General features: G+C 50.5%; 1 protein-coding gene across 1 annotated transcript in view; it reads right to left on the bottom strand.

Moving 5' to 3' along the window:
• Window positions 1-6,506: 6,506 nt before the first annotated feature.
• GLI3 (GLI family zinc finger 3) overlaps window positions 6,507-12,830 on the bottom strand; it is a 280,972-nt gene continuing 274,648 nt past the window's right edge. Inside the window, exons 14-15 of the mRNA XM_032644011.1 lie at window positions 10,890-11,217; window positions 6,507-9,993 (exon numbers count right to left, since the gene is read on the bottom strand). Of these exons, the coding sequence (XP_032499902.1) occupies window positions 7,661-9,993; window positions 10,890-11,217 (2,661 nt within the window). The 3' untranslated portion in view covers window positions 6,507-7,660. The remainder of the gene's footprint in view (window positions 9,994-10,889; window positions 11,218-12,830) is intronic.

The following is a 12,830-nucleotide window of genomic DNA, read 5'->3' on the forward strand; positions in this document are numbered from 1 at the left end:
AGGGGTTTAGCTGCTTCTAATTGGGGTGGCTGGGGAATCTTTCTTCAGCTAGATCTTGACTAAGAAGCCCGATCAGACAGAAGCATCTCGGGAAGAGAGCACAGCCAATCCACCCCGCTTCCCTGCCCTGGCCCGGTAGTGGCTGTGGACCCAGGCAGCAGCAGGCCTCTCTCCCCAGGGGCCGGCGCTGGGGCGAGGCTGGCCGGCTCTCCGGGTCTGCCAGTACTTCTTCCAGCTTGCTTGGCTAGCTTTCCAGGCCACCTCACACGTACTCACTGAGCCCGGGCCTGGGAAAGCTCCAGCAAAAGGGAAATTAGAAGCAAGAAGGAGGTGTGAGCTGAGCCCTGCAGAGCTGCCGTGGCAGGTGGGAAGCAGAGATAAGAGTGGGGAAGCACGCCTGTTACTTTGTTAAAATAGTCTCCTAATATGAAAATGTAAAAAAAAAAAAACCAAACCCTCCATGCACTCTTAACTGGAAATACCACATAAAGTTTCTTGTTCACTTGGTGACGAGCCAGTGATGGAGAGCTCTGCTGGTCCCTGTTCTCCCTAGCACTCCAGCTCCCTTGGGCTTGCTCTGCCTTTGCAGGGCTGGGCTGGACCCCAGCTCCTGGGCAATGGGAAGAAAATGGTGAGGGGCCCTCGCTTGCCCACTCTCCTGCCTCCCTAAGGCACAGCAGCTCTGGGCTCTCCCTGTCTGAGTCCAAGGGCATCACCTCCACTCCCCCTCCCTTCCACATGCCACCCACCGTCACCGCCAAAAGGTATTTAAGTTATTTTACCCCCAAAGATCACAATAGTTTCCCACCTGAGTCTTGTCCCCCGGTCAATCGGATCTGGATCCTGTAGGCATGGAGCAGGCGGTGTGAGCGGGTGAGCCTCACACGACTTCATGCTGTTCCCTCCTACCTTCCACTCCCTTCTCTACTGTCTACTCGTTCTGAAGGCCCAGTTCAAGGTCACTGGCCTTCCTGACATGTGCCAGACCATCCTGTGTCTTCACAGGTCTAAGTCACTGTTGAATTCCCTCAGCCTCGAGGTACCCATACCTCGCTTCTGTCTAAACCTGCCCGCATCCTTCAGTCCTTCCCTCATTTCCCTGGAGAAGCCTCCATCCTGCGGTCCAGGTAGTTCCAATGATGCTTGCCTTGTTCCCCACAACATCAAGCACCTCCTCTCCTCTGCCTCTTTCCTATTGGATGATTAACACGGTCAAGCCTTTTGCATGAAAGAAGGAAGGAAGGGAGGGAAGAAAGAAAGAAGGGAAAAAGGAAAAATGGAAGAAAGGAAGGGGAACAACTTTCCACCTCTCCGGTCTCTTCCCCTGGAGTTAATGTATTTCATACTCTCCGAGGTGCCCATGACACCACTGAAATTGCAATCTGTCTCTTAGAGGTTAGGAAGCGTGATGTCACAGCTTAATTGCACTCTTGCTTTTGTATCAGTACGCGGGCCTCTCACTGCTGTGGCCTCTCTCGTTGCAGAGCACAGGCTCCGGACGTGCGGGCTCAGCGGCCATGGCTCACGGGCCCAGCCGCTCCGCGGCATGTGGGATCTTCCCGGACCGGGGCATGAACCCGTGTCCCCTGCATCGGCAGGCGGACTCTCAACCACTGCGCCACCAGGGAAGCCCCTCAGTCTCCCTCTTGTTCAATACCTGTGCCTGTTAATGGTGCTCTTACACTTTGCTTCATCTCTCACCTGTATACCACAGGCTCCCAAGTCTGGGTTGGTACTTAAATCTCTCTTCTGGGCACCTGCCTACAGTATGTGTCTCCTTGTATTTTCACTCCTTAAGCCAGAGCTTCTCAATCTGGAATTATTTTCTCTCCAAGGGACATGTAGCTATGTCCAGAGACATTTTTGGATGTTACAACTTGGGGGTAGGGGTGGTATTGGCATCTAGTGCGTATTGGCTAGGGATGCCACTTAACATCCTACAGTACACGGGACAGTCCCCCACCACAAAGAATTCTCTGGCCCCAAATGTCAATAATACCGAGGTTGAGAAGCCCTGCCCTATGCACCTCAGATGGATAACGCCCCAAACTGAACCTGCCCTTGAATGTCTTCTTGTTATGGCATGCCGTTGTATTCTGTGGTTACATGTCCGTCCCTTCCACTGCGATACAAGCCTACGGATCCACTGCTTTATTCATCGTCCCGTCTCTAGTCCCTAGAATGCGTAACTCTCCTCTGTCTAATATCCCCAGATAAACTGTAAGTTCTCTGAAGGCGGAGACCATCATAACCTACCACTGTGCATTGAGGAAGGTTGGAAGCTGTAAGGGAGGGAGTGGAAGATTCAGGGAAGGGTGAGAAAATTTGGAGAACCTAAGATTCCATGCCTCTGCTGGGTGAGTATGGGCCACAAACCATACGGAAAGAAAAAAAAAAAAAGCCTAAAACCAGATTCTATTCTAGATCCTATGACTATTCCTAAAAATAGTAAAGAGTTTGAATAACTAGGTAGAGAAGGCATAAACCAGGTTTATGTTGGTAAAATGAAATTTTAAGAAAGCTAACATTAAAGGAGAGATTAGCTCAGGTTGTATTTGGAATAGCGAATATACCGTAAAGTAAAACCTGTGAAATTTAATGAAAGGGAAACCTCAAAGAAAACTGGAGTACGGAATACCACTCCTTGTCAATTACCCCAAACAGGAAGATATCAATTACAGACCCCCACAGGAAGAGACAACCTTGTACTCCCAAACAGGAAGTACAACTTTACTACTCCAGGAGGAAGAAGGAAGATTTTCTTCCTGACTATGAACAAATGCAGCTCAGCCAACAAGGGGCCATCATCATCCCAATGCTCACTTTCCTCCAGTGAACTTTCATTTTTCTCTCGTTAATGACTTTCTTGTCCCACTCTCTTTTCCATAAAAGCCCTCCATTTTGCACAAACCTAGGAGTCTCTCTGCCTCCTAGAGGATATGGTACTCCACTCATGAACAGTTTAATAGAGCCAATTAGATCTTCAGATTTACTCAGCTGAATTTTTTTTTTTAACAAACCAAAGGGGGAAAACTGCCAAGAAAATAAAGAGAAAGCCATGGAGGAAAAAGGGATGAAGAAGACATTTTGGCACTTGGTTAAAATTTTCCATCTAAATACCAGAATTCTCCTGTCATATTCTTTTCTGGGTAACACATAACATCTTGGAACCAAAATTACTTAATATAAATCTTTATGAAATACCAGATGGATTGCAGCTTTGCCATGTTACCTGACTCTGCCTCCTTCACGTCTCCTTTACAGGAGGCATCTTTTAAACAAAGCTGTGAGTGGTACCTGCGGTCTGCTCACATGAACTTACAGGAGTCTGTCATACGCCTCGTTCCCAGGAGTGTCCCATTTCATGCTTTTTCCTTCTATTAGCCTCATTTGTCTTATTTAAACTTGCTACCTCGTCCGCTTCTTTGTAAGCTAACAATTTATACCTAAGACAGGGCATAAGTTCCTATTTTTTTCTGAACGCATTTGGACACCTTATGTGAAGGATCTAGTTATGAAAGCAAAGAATTTTGGGTTTATGGGAGGAAATTCTCCTTTGTGAATGAGAAAAGCATGAAACATCCCTATGACTGAACAATCTCTGCTATAGGACAAGGAGAGAAACATTCACCGCCCACGGGACAGGAGGTTCCCTGAGACAGTGCTAATGTGTGCACCTGGGCGTGAGGGCTCACCCATCTTTGTAGCCCTGTGATAGTGACAACCAGGACCACCTGTCCTTCCCAGCAACAACCAATGCCTTCAGCTGGTGGCTCAAAAGACACCTGATACTACTCAGGAAGAGGAAGGGAACACTTTTGGAGTCTTTTAATAGTGATCTGGAGAAAACTACCGCAAGCTGACGAGAAAAGACAAATGAGAGAAATAGCTTATGTTTCTGTCTGATGTCAGTTATTAAAAACCACATAAAGGTAGGCTTCTACCATGTCAGATTTTCTCTTGACATGTGGTAGGGTATCTCTGAAATGAGAGGATAATATATAAAAGAGGGACAAGTTGTTAGACATTAAACCTATTCATGTCTTTCCTCCTAGAGTTTGGTAGAGATAAAATTAAGAAAATCAGTCCAGGTTACATACAACTGGTGTGCCTCCCAGGTGCCCTGTCCTCACACCCTAGCAGGGTGTACTGCCCCATTCTCCATCTTTGGGATGAGGAATCTGGGTCTCAGAGCAAAAGTTCCCTCTGCGTGTGTGTGTGTGTGTGTGTGTGTGTGTGTGTGTGTGTGTGTGTGTGTGTCGGGGGTCAGGGGGCCTGGGTCTAAACAGGTTCTGGATTTTTCCAAAGAAAGCCCTTTTCCCATTCAACTGTGAATTAAATAAACCACCTACAAGAAATTTCAGTACAAAGAGTTTTTTATTGACATTGTAAGAAACATTGTTCTTTCTCTTTGTTATAAAAAGACTAAGTGGTTCTGAAAGCAAAAGTAGAGTCCATCTGTGGCGGGGCTGCAGCCCCGGGCTAGAGGTGGGCGCGGGTGGGCATTGCACGGGCTGTGGGCTAATCCGAGGAAGGCCCGGGGCCGGCCACGTCCAAACACTATGCCTACAATACTTAAATGTATTTACACGTGTTTCTTTTAAAAAAAGGATTACACATTTTATTTTTTAAAAAATCTAAAAAAGGTGAAAACAATGAACTCGTATTTTATCTTACACGTTTGCAGGATACACAACAGTAACTTGTCAGAAGAGGACATCCTCCTATCAGTTCAAAACAACATGGGAAGCCAGGTTACAAGACAGCTCAGACTCTGCTACAATCGTGTGCTCTCGTCTGGGGAGCACGCAGCCTTGAGCCCTGACTGGGCAACACCAAGTGGTCCCTCGCTTCGACGACATTAACATAAAATAAGGCACATACATCGCAAGAATCGAAACTCTGCAGCTCAAGAGGGTGAGCCAGTGAGTGAGGAGCAGGGACAGTCTAATTAGCTCTTTAGAAAACAAAATGGATTCGACATGCTTAACGTGGATGCCAAACGGCGGTACCGTGTATGAGCCTGCATTAAAAAGTAGCCAGGACCCCAGAGAGTTGGTGTTATCTCCCTAAACGCAAGGGACAGGGAAGTGGAGAGAAGATTGGAGGCTGGGGATGGGTTCCATCACAGGAGATGCCAAGTCTACAGAGATCCATGTCCAGACGGGACACTTGTAAGTGGCCCCAGAAGATCTTCCGTACACTATCACAACAGATTGAAAACATACACTTTCCTCTTCCACCTCTCCTTTCCTCCATCTTTCTGAGATTTCCATACCAAGAGAAGCCAAATACTGAGCTGAAGCATGAGTGTCTCCTGCAAATCTGAAGGCGGGAGCAAAGAAAACAAAGTATGAAGAGAAAAAGATAGGGGGCAACCCAGAGAATCACCAGAAACCAAAGGAAAAACAGAGGCACAAGGTGACAACCGTGCTCATCCCAGACTCCATCCATCCTTCCATGTAGTGGCAAAGGTGACATGGGAAATCATGGCAATTGATAAATGCAGGACACATCTAGGAATGCTAGTGGGGAAAGGATTCAGATGGAGGAGAAGGAAGACAGGGATTGGATTAAGCCACAAGGGCATGCAAGCTCAGACCAGGACCTGGAGATTTTGAGTTCATGGCAAAAACAAGATTCATGGAATGGATTACTGATTTTGTAACCAGATCATGACCTGTTTGAAGAACACAGAAAATGCCTTGATCTTTCCATTGAAAAGTGGTAGAGACTCACTCTCCTAGCTCAGATCACTACTTGTCTTTTGATTTTAGACTCTGTTCTGAAGTGGATGCTTCCTTTGATTTAAATGTAGGTGTTGCACGGGAAAGGGGGTGGGGATGGCCGGAGAACCTCAGCATCTCTCTGCTTTCATTTAGTTGAAAGCAAACCGACTGTCTTAGCCAAAGTCCCAAAGGGCAATTTTACTTCCACACTGAGATTCTTGGTCCAAATGAGAGAACGTAAACATGAGAAAAATGGACTGCTCCTAATAGTCTGTCTATTTAATACTTTGATTTGATTTTGTCTAATACTCATTTAAATGGCAGGGATAAAGGGAAAAAGCCACATAATGGACTCATGAATCACTTTGGAAAAATCCAACTCCAGGGTCAAGGGGCCAGAATACAGCAGGTAGCCTGCGGTGTCGATGTTTTATTTTCATAGCTTACATATTTTTAAAAGTAGAAAGCTGGATAATCCACGTACTCCGTGCACACATAGTATGTCTTTTATGTGTAGCAACTGTACCTGGGGAGTAGCTGCACTTTTTAAATCTTTAAATGTTTTAATTCAAAAAAGTCCAGATTAAGTCCACATTAAGGACAAACTGCATACAACCCTTAACTTCTTAAACGGATGCATCATTTAATAGATAGGGTGCAAAAAAAAAGGTATCCACACAGCTACAAAACTTCTTCCCTAGTGCTTTTAAATACTAAAAATATTTGAAGCGATTTATTCCAAATATCTTTGTCTGTGAGCTTTTCTCTTTTACAACCAAGTTTTATAAATCCCCTAAAATAGGGCACTTAGAATAGAAATACTCCTTCGCTATAGTGGAATTAACATGTGTTAATGACATAGCCAGCTGTGGGGTTAAGTACCTATATACTCAGAACTAGATATCATCAATTGTCAGTTATCTATGAAAATGGGGCAAGAGATGGAACTATCAACAAACACGCAAACCCACAAATATTCCCCAAACAAATTCTCCACGGTAGCTTGAATCTGCAATCCACCTACCTTCTTACCAGAACAGACAAAGTAACAGCATATGTCTGAGTGTCACCCAGCGCCCTTCCCTGTCTCCCTGGAAGAGCACTGGACATTCACGGACAGAAAGAGAGACAGGAGGCGAGGTCGATAACTGAGAACTGTCGTACAGACGTACCCACCCCAAGCTCACGTATGGACAGGAAGAATTTTAAACCCCAGTGGTGGGCACACCATTTCATGTGCAAGAGTCCCAAATTTCGACCTGTGTGTATCTGTCTAAAGCATGCTCTGAACTGAACTGCGGGCAAGGAGCATCTCAAAAACCTGTGACCTCTGATACAGTACACTCACGAGAGATTCCCAAACTCACTCTCCATGTTCTGATTCTCGTGCCCAGTGTGGGAATTAAAAAACAAAAGAAACAAAACACGAAAACAAACGCTGAACACATGTAAAGGAAAATGGAAAAAAGCTGGAAGTGTAACCCCTTGGTCACAAGCACACCAGTTCCTATTTCCTTGGAGTAACAGAGAAACATGTCAAATCCTTTCATTTGCCCTCTCTCCAAAAAGAAAGAAAGAACATGCACATCACACATTTACACCGGTTTACTAAAAAAAAAAAAGGAGGGGGGCAGGCTTACAGTTTTTAAAAAAAGAGGGTGTTTCGAGTGTAACAATACTGATTCAAAACTGAAGTGGAAGACAGTTTCTCCCTAGAATACTTTAGGGTTTTTCAGAGTCCTTTTCCATAAAAGGAATATACTTGAAACACATCCCAGTTAGGTGAGATGAGATTGCTAAAACATATACAGAACTAAAAAAAACAAAAACGAAACAGCCAAAAAAAAAAAAAGGGGGGTCAATTTAATCTTTTAAACTCCTAAAGTTTCAGGTCTCTTGGCAGTCTTTTTTTTTTTTTCCCCCCCTAATGCCTACTGCATAACTGCAAGGAATTTGCTTTCTTCTGCGAGGGAGGTCAGCAGAGAACTCATGTCCCCGATTGCCATGTTGGTGGTGCTCAGAGACAGAGCTGGCAACGGGAGGGCGGCGCGTGGCGTTGTGAGGCGGGACGAGCTATGAGAAAGGTTCTGAATGATACTTGGGCTCAGGGCTCCTGACATCAGGCTGGCGTGGTCCGCGTCATCTATGATAGCATCGAAATCAATCTGCACCCCTTCCAGGTCGTGGCTGTCGAGGCTGTCCACTGTGCTCGTCACCTGGTTAGCACCTGGGGAGAGTAATTCAGAGTTTTCGGCGCTCGCCCCCTGGAGCAGGCAGTTGGCTTCTGACACGGAGAAGGACCCAGTTTTCATGTCTTGCTGACCGAAGCCAACGGTTTGGTCATAGAACTGACCAGAGTAACTCTGCACATTCGAATAGAGCTGATGGGGCTGCCCTGGCATCTCCATCTTGATGCCATTCACCCTGCAGGTCTGACTTGGGTCACTGAGCTGTCCCGGCTGCAGAGCAAGGCCGCCCCTCGGCCCAGCCTGACGCCGGCTGCCCCCGTAGCTGGCACACGGCTGGTAGCCCCTGACGGCTGCCAGGCTCGACGGCTGCATGCCGGTGCTGGGAGGCCCTGGCAGGCCGCTTTCTGGCCCTTGATAGACGTGGATATGTGAGGTAGCGCTACCATGCCCCAGCATGTGCTGTCCGGGGTGGCCTGACCCCTGGGGGTGCATGCCGTCACTGAGGAGCTGATGTGCCAGGTACCCCTGTCCCACCGGGTCTGGGCTGGGCATGCCGTTCACCGTGCTGCCAGCTGACTCGTTCGGTGCCACCGACAGGCCAAAATCCGGCTGGCTCCCGCTCCCTTGCACGGGGATGCTTTTCAGCTTTGCTGCCTGCATCCCGGCACCGCAGGCCCCGTCGAGCAAGCCGGGCTGCCGGGCCAGGCAGTTCCCGTACTGCTGGGCCTTATAGGGCTGTTCGTGGAAGGCGTTCCCGTTGGTGCCCGCAGCTCCGCCGCCGCCGCCGTGGCTCACCAAGTGCTCCGGGCCCGCGAAGGAGCCGCCGCGCTCCCCGAGGGTCGGATACCCCCCAGCCGGGCCAGCCCCACTCCTCAAGGGATTCTGTGGGTGGACGCCCACGTGGCTGTACAACCCGAAGGCGCGGGCGTGCTGCGCTGTGGACCGCTGGCCGCATTTCAGCTTGGAGGAGGACAGGTCGGCGCTGCCTGAGCTGACTTCGTTCCACTGGATGGGCAGGTCGGATTTACCGGCATCAGCGCAGGGCGGTTCCAGCCCGCGATACTGCTGGCCGGCGTGGCTGCCGGGCAGCCCAAGTGGGTCAAAGTCGCCGGGCCCGCTCCCCAAGCCGGGCCCGTGGGGGACTTTGCTGTCATCAGAGACAGTGCCCGGGAAGTGCTGCCCATACCCGACTGGGTTCTGGGAATTTAAATACTGCACCACGTCGTCGGGCAGGAGATCCTCATCGTTCAGGCCCACATCGGCGTCCATGGCCAGGGACTCCAGGGTGACGTTCTCAGAAATGCTCGGGGGACAGGGAGACGCGTGGAAGTGTCGGGACTGGCCCCCGTCTGGCCGCGTGTAGTTCTGAAGCACTAGATTACGCTTCTCCAGGGATGGAGGCAACACCGGAGGGTTGAAGCTGTTAAGGCTGCTGAACCGCTGCACCCGGGGCAGGGAGAGGCTCTCGGAGGCCGTCCGCACCGGGTCGCTGGCTCTTCTCACGCCGTTGCCCAGCGCATCTTGGGGCAGCAGCGGGCGCCGGCCGTACCCGAGGGCGCCGCCGTCGCTGCATCTCCGGGGAGGATGTACGGGAGGCAGGGTCCCCGCGGGCTCCCTGCCATCGCCCAGCAGGGCCATCCGGGTCTTGAGGCTCATCCTCTCCATGTTGGGCAGCGGGGTGGGCGGCGGACCGCCCGTGGCAGCGGCGTACTTGGCCTTCAGGCGGTACTGCTGGGCAGGCGTGAGGCTGAGCAGGCTGGGCAGGCCGTCGCCCTGGCTGGCCTCGCTGGACCTGCGCGAGGCGTCGGTGGAGATGGGGTCGTAGGAGTCGGCCACGCTCACGTTCTGGGGCCGCCCCTCGGCCTGGGACGCCTCGCTGGACCGGCGGCTGGAGAAGCAGGGCGAGATGCCGGAGGAGCGGCGGCTGCTCAGGTAGGCGGAGCTGACGGTGCTGGCGCTGCTGTCTCTCCGGTTGAGCAGGTTCAACATGGTGATGTCCACCCCAGAGAGGTCGCTTCTGTTCGGGAGAAGGGGCGGGGGCCCGCCCAGACTGCAGCTGGTACTGGGCTGCGTGCCTGCACAGAAAGCCGGGGAGACAGGGGTTCATTTCAGCATGACTTAACACAGGTGTCGGCGAACAGTGACTCTTTTCGGTTTCTGGGGCCGGGCGGCCTCGGCCAAGGTTACCCATCGCTGCCCTGCAGCACCAAAGGGCCTGGGGACAGTAGTACAGGGGTGGGTGAGGCTGGGTGCCAATAAAACTTTATTTACAAGAGCAGGTGGGAGCTGTACGTGGCCCACGCCTGGTTTAAAGAAAACAGGAACAACTTCCTGGATGAGTTAAGCTCCTTCACTGGTGCAGGGTAGGGGCCAAGTGAAGGGTCCCTGGAAGCATATACAGTGCTCAAGTTATAGGAAGTACCAGGGCAGAAGGCATATATGTAAGCTCAGGGCTTCCCCATGGCATCCCGTGCGGGTGTAGCGCACCTGAGGAGGTGGGTGGGGGAGGTGCACCCTCGGGTTACGCCGCAGATACCGAGCGTAATCTCAGGAACACAAACGGACTGGGGGCCGACGGTGACAAAGATGGCTTGCCTTTCTCTGAACTGGGCCATCAGTCAAAGTGGCTGCTTACCTCCTGGCCGCAGGCTATGGAAGCCAGAGACAGGTGCTAACCCGGGATGCCTCTGCGGCTGGGATTTCCTTCCCCTGGTCTAAGAGGTATGATTTCACCATCAGAATATGAGTCGTGCATAGTCTTACTGTTCATTTCAGGATTAACCTCTTACCGCCTGCTTTTAAAACATGGACTCTCCAGAAAGGCAACAAATATGTATGGTTCCAGCATCGTTTTAGGGCTGGTGGGGAAACAAGCAAATGCAAAACCGAGGGCCCGGGTCTGCTTAGTGCTCCGGCTGCCCTTGAAAGAACAGAAAACCCTGCGCAGACACGAGGACTGGCCAGAGCTCACCGTTTCCTATGAGAGGAGAGACCGCAGGGGCTTTGGGGGGTAGAATGGGATGCAGTCGCGGAAGCATTCCATTCACTTGTTTGAGTCTTTCTAGCTTGACGTGCTCCATCCATTTGGTCCCTGCCGGGTTCCTCCGGGCTTGCAAAGCGAGGGCTGTGGTTGCAGTGGAAATGGTCGAGTCCATGATTGGGGTTTCGTCGATGGCACTGAGGTCGCCCATACCACCTCCATCGGTTACAGGAAGCTCGAGCCCACTGTTGGAATAGTTGCTGATGGGGGACTGCTGGCTGCTGCATGAAGACTGACCACCAGGGCTTGGCTGAGATGTCTGTGCGGTCAAGAGGAAAGGAAAGAAGTGTCAGCCGGATGATAAAGGCCAGGGAGCGGATGACGAGAGACCACGCAGACCGAGTCCTGCGGGCTTCTCAGTGGGTGGGACGAGGAGAACTACGTTCCGGTGAGTGGAGGTGGCCTCCCTCAACCTCAGTGACCGCGCCGCAGGCGGACGTGCGGCGGAGGGGATGGACGGCGGGGGTGCCGGATATGATGTATCAGCCACGGAACCCTGCCCCAAATGCCAGCTCTGCATCACACTTCCTTGTTGGTTCCCACCCCACCTCCATGACTTTATCCTTTGGGCAAATTACTTAGCCACTCTAAACGTCAGTTTGCTTATCCAGAAAATGGGGACAACTTATTTATCCTAGGGATTGTTGTGGGAAAGAGGTGTAAAGCCCTGAAAACACACAAAGTTCAAAAAGACCTGGATGACAATAATTAATGGGCTCGGAGAGCGTTAGCAGTTGTTATTATAATCGCTTTAGTCCTCGGAATATATGTCCCAAGAGCATATGGTAACTCCCCTCCAACCAGCCCCTCTATACTATTCCAGGCTCTTGTAACCTCTCTACTTTCCTTCTACATTTTCTTGCTTTGTAGAACTCCAAGCAGGGTGTAGGTAAAAGCAGTTGTGAGAGGGAAACCTTCAATCACTTAGCTTCTGCTATAGCCAGAGAGGATCTGCATTGCACTAGGAGAATTGGGCCCGGTTTCCTTAACCCCAACCAAGTGGACTGGGTAAGCCAGTTCTGCAACTCGATGGGAACTTAATCTGGTCCACTGGTTCTCAGGGAAAGCACGCCCTCCACGGGCCCCTGGCCGTGGGGACTGGAAAGCTCACTGTCTCCACATTTGGGAGCCCTCTATAGAATGGCCTGCATCGAGCAGTCCACACAACCTGGAACTGGCCCATCTAAAATTCCAGTGGTGCCCTGGTGGATAAACACTCTAATCCTTCAGGCAGAGATAAGAAAAGTGATGTTCAGAGAAGTTCAGTGACTGCCCAAAGTCACAAAGCGAACACTGTGATGACCTAGACTCCCAGACCGGCCTCCCTTCCATTCTTCTGTAGCACCCTCTCCGGTGTTACCTAAAAACTACAGCCTGACAGCAGCCCAAGAGCAGGGAAAGATAACTACACACACTCCAGTATAGACGGCTGTGGTCTCTGGTGGAACCACAGTGCTGTCAGCAAGGGGGTCTGGACACAGTCATTTTCCGTGGAACAGTTTTTCTGAGAACACAGTACATACACCCAAGCAAATGAACACTTTCTAAGCGAGCACCACACGGTACACTAAGCGTGTCCTGGGCAACCAAGCAGAGAAAAATAAGATACACAAATGTGATCATGAACGCATGAAGCCTGTCTTAAGTTTTTGCTTCTGCAGTGTCCTGAAGGGCCAGACCACCTGCTCCTTTGCGGAGAACTTAGATCATCCAGGGCTTTGGATGTCTTTTACGCTTGGATCGTCAAATCAGCATGCGTGTGTGTGTGTGTGTGTGAATCTGTGTGTATGTACACACACACACGCAGGCTCACACTTCCACAGGGCCTGGAAGAAGGCTCACATGCACCTACAATTAGAAAATGCATAAAGG

This window comes from Phocoena sinus, chromosome 9 (genome assembly GCF_008692025.1).
Source record: "Phocoena sinus isolate mPhoSin1 chromosome 9, mPhoSin1.pri, whole genome shotgun sequence".
In the NCBI taxonomy this organism is placed as follows: domain Eukaryota; kingdom Metazoa; phylum Chordata; class Mammalia; order Artiodactyla; family Phocoenidae; genus Phocoena; species Phocoena sinus.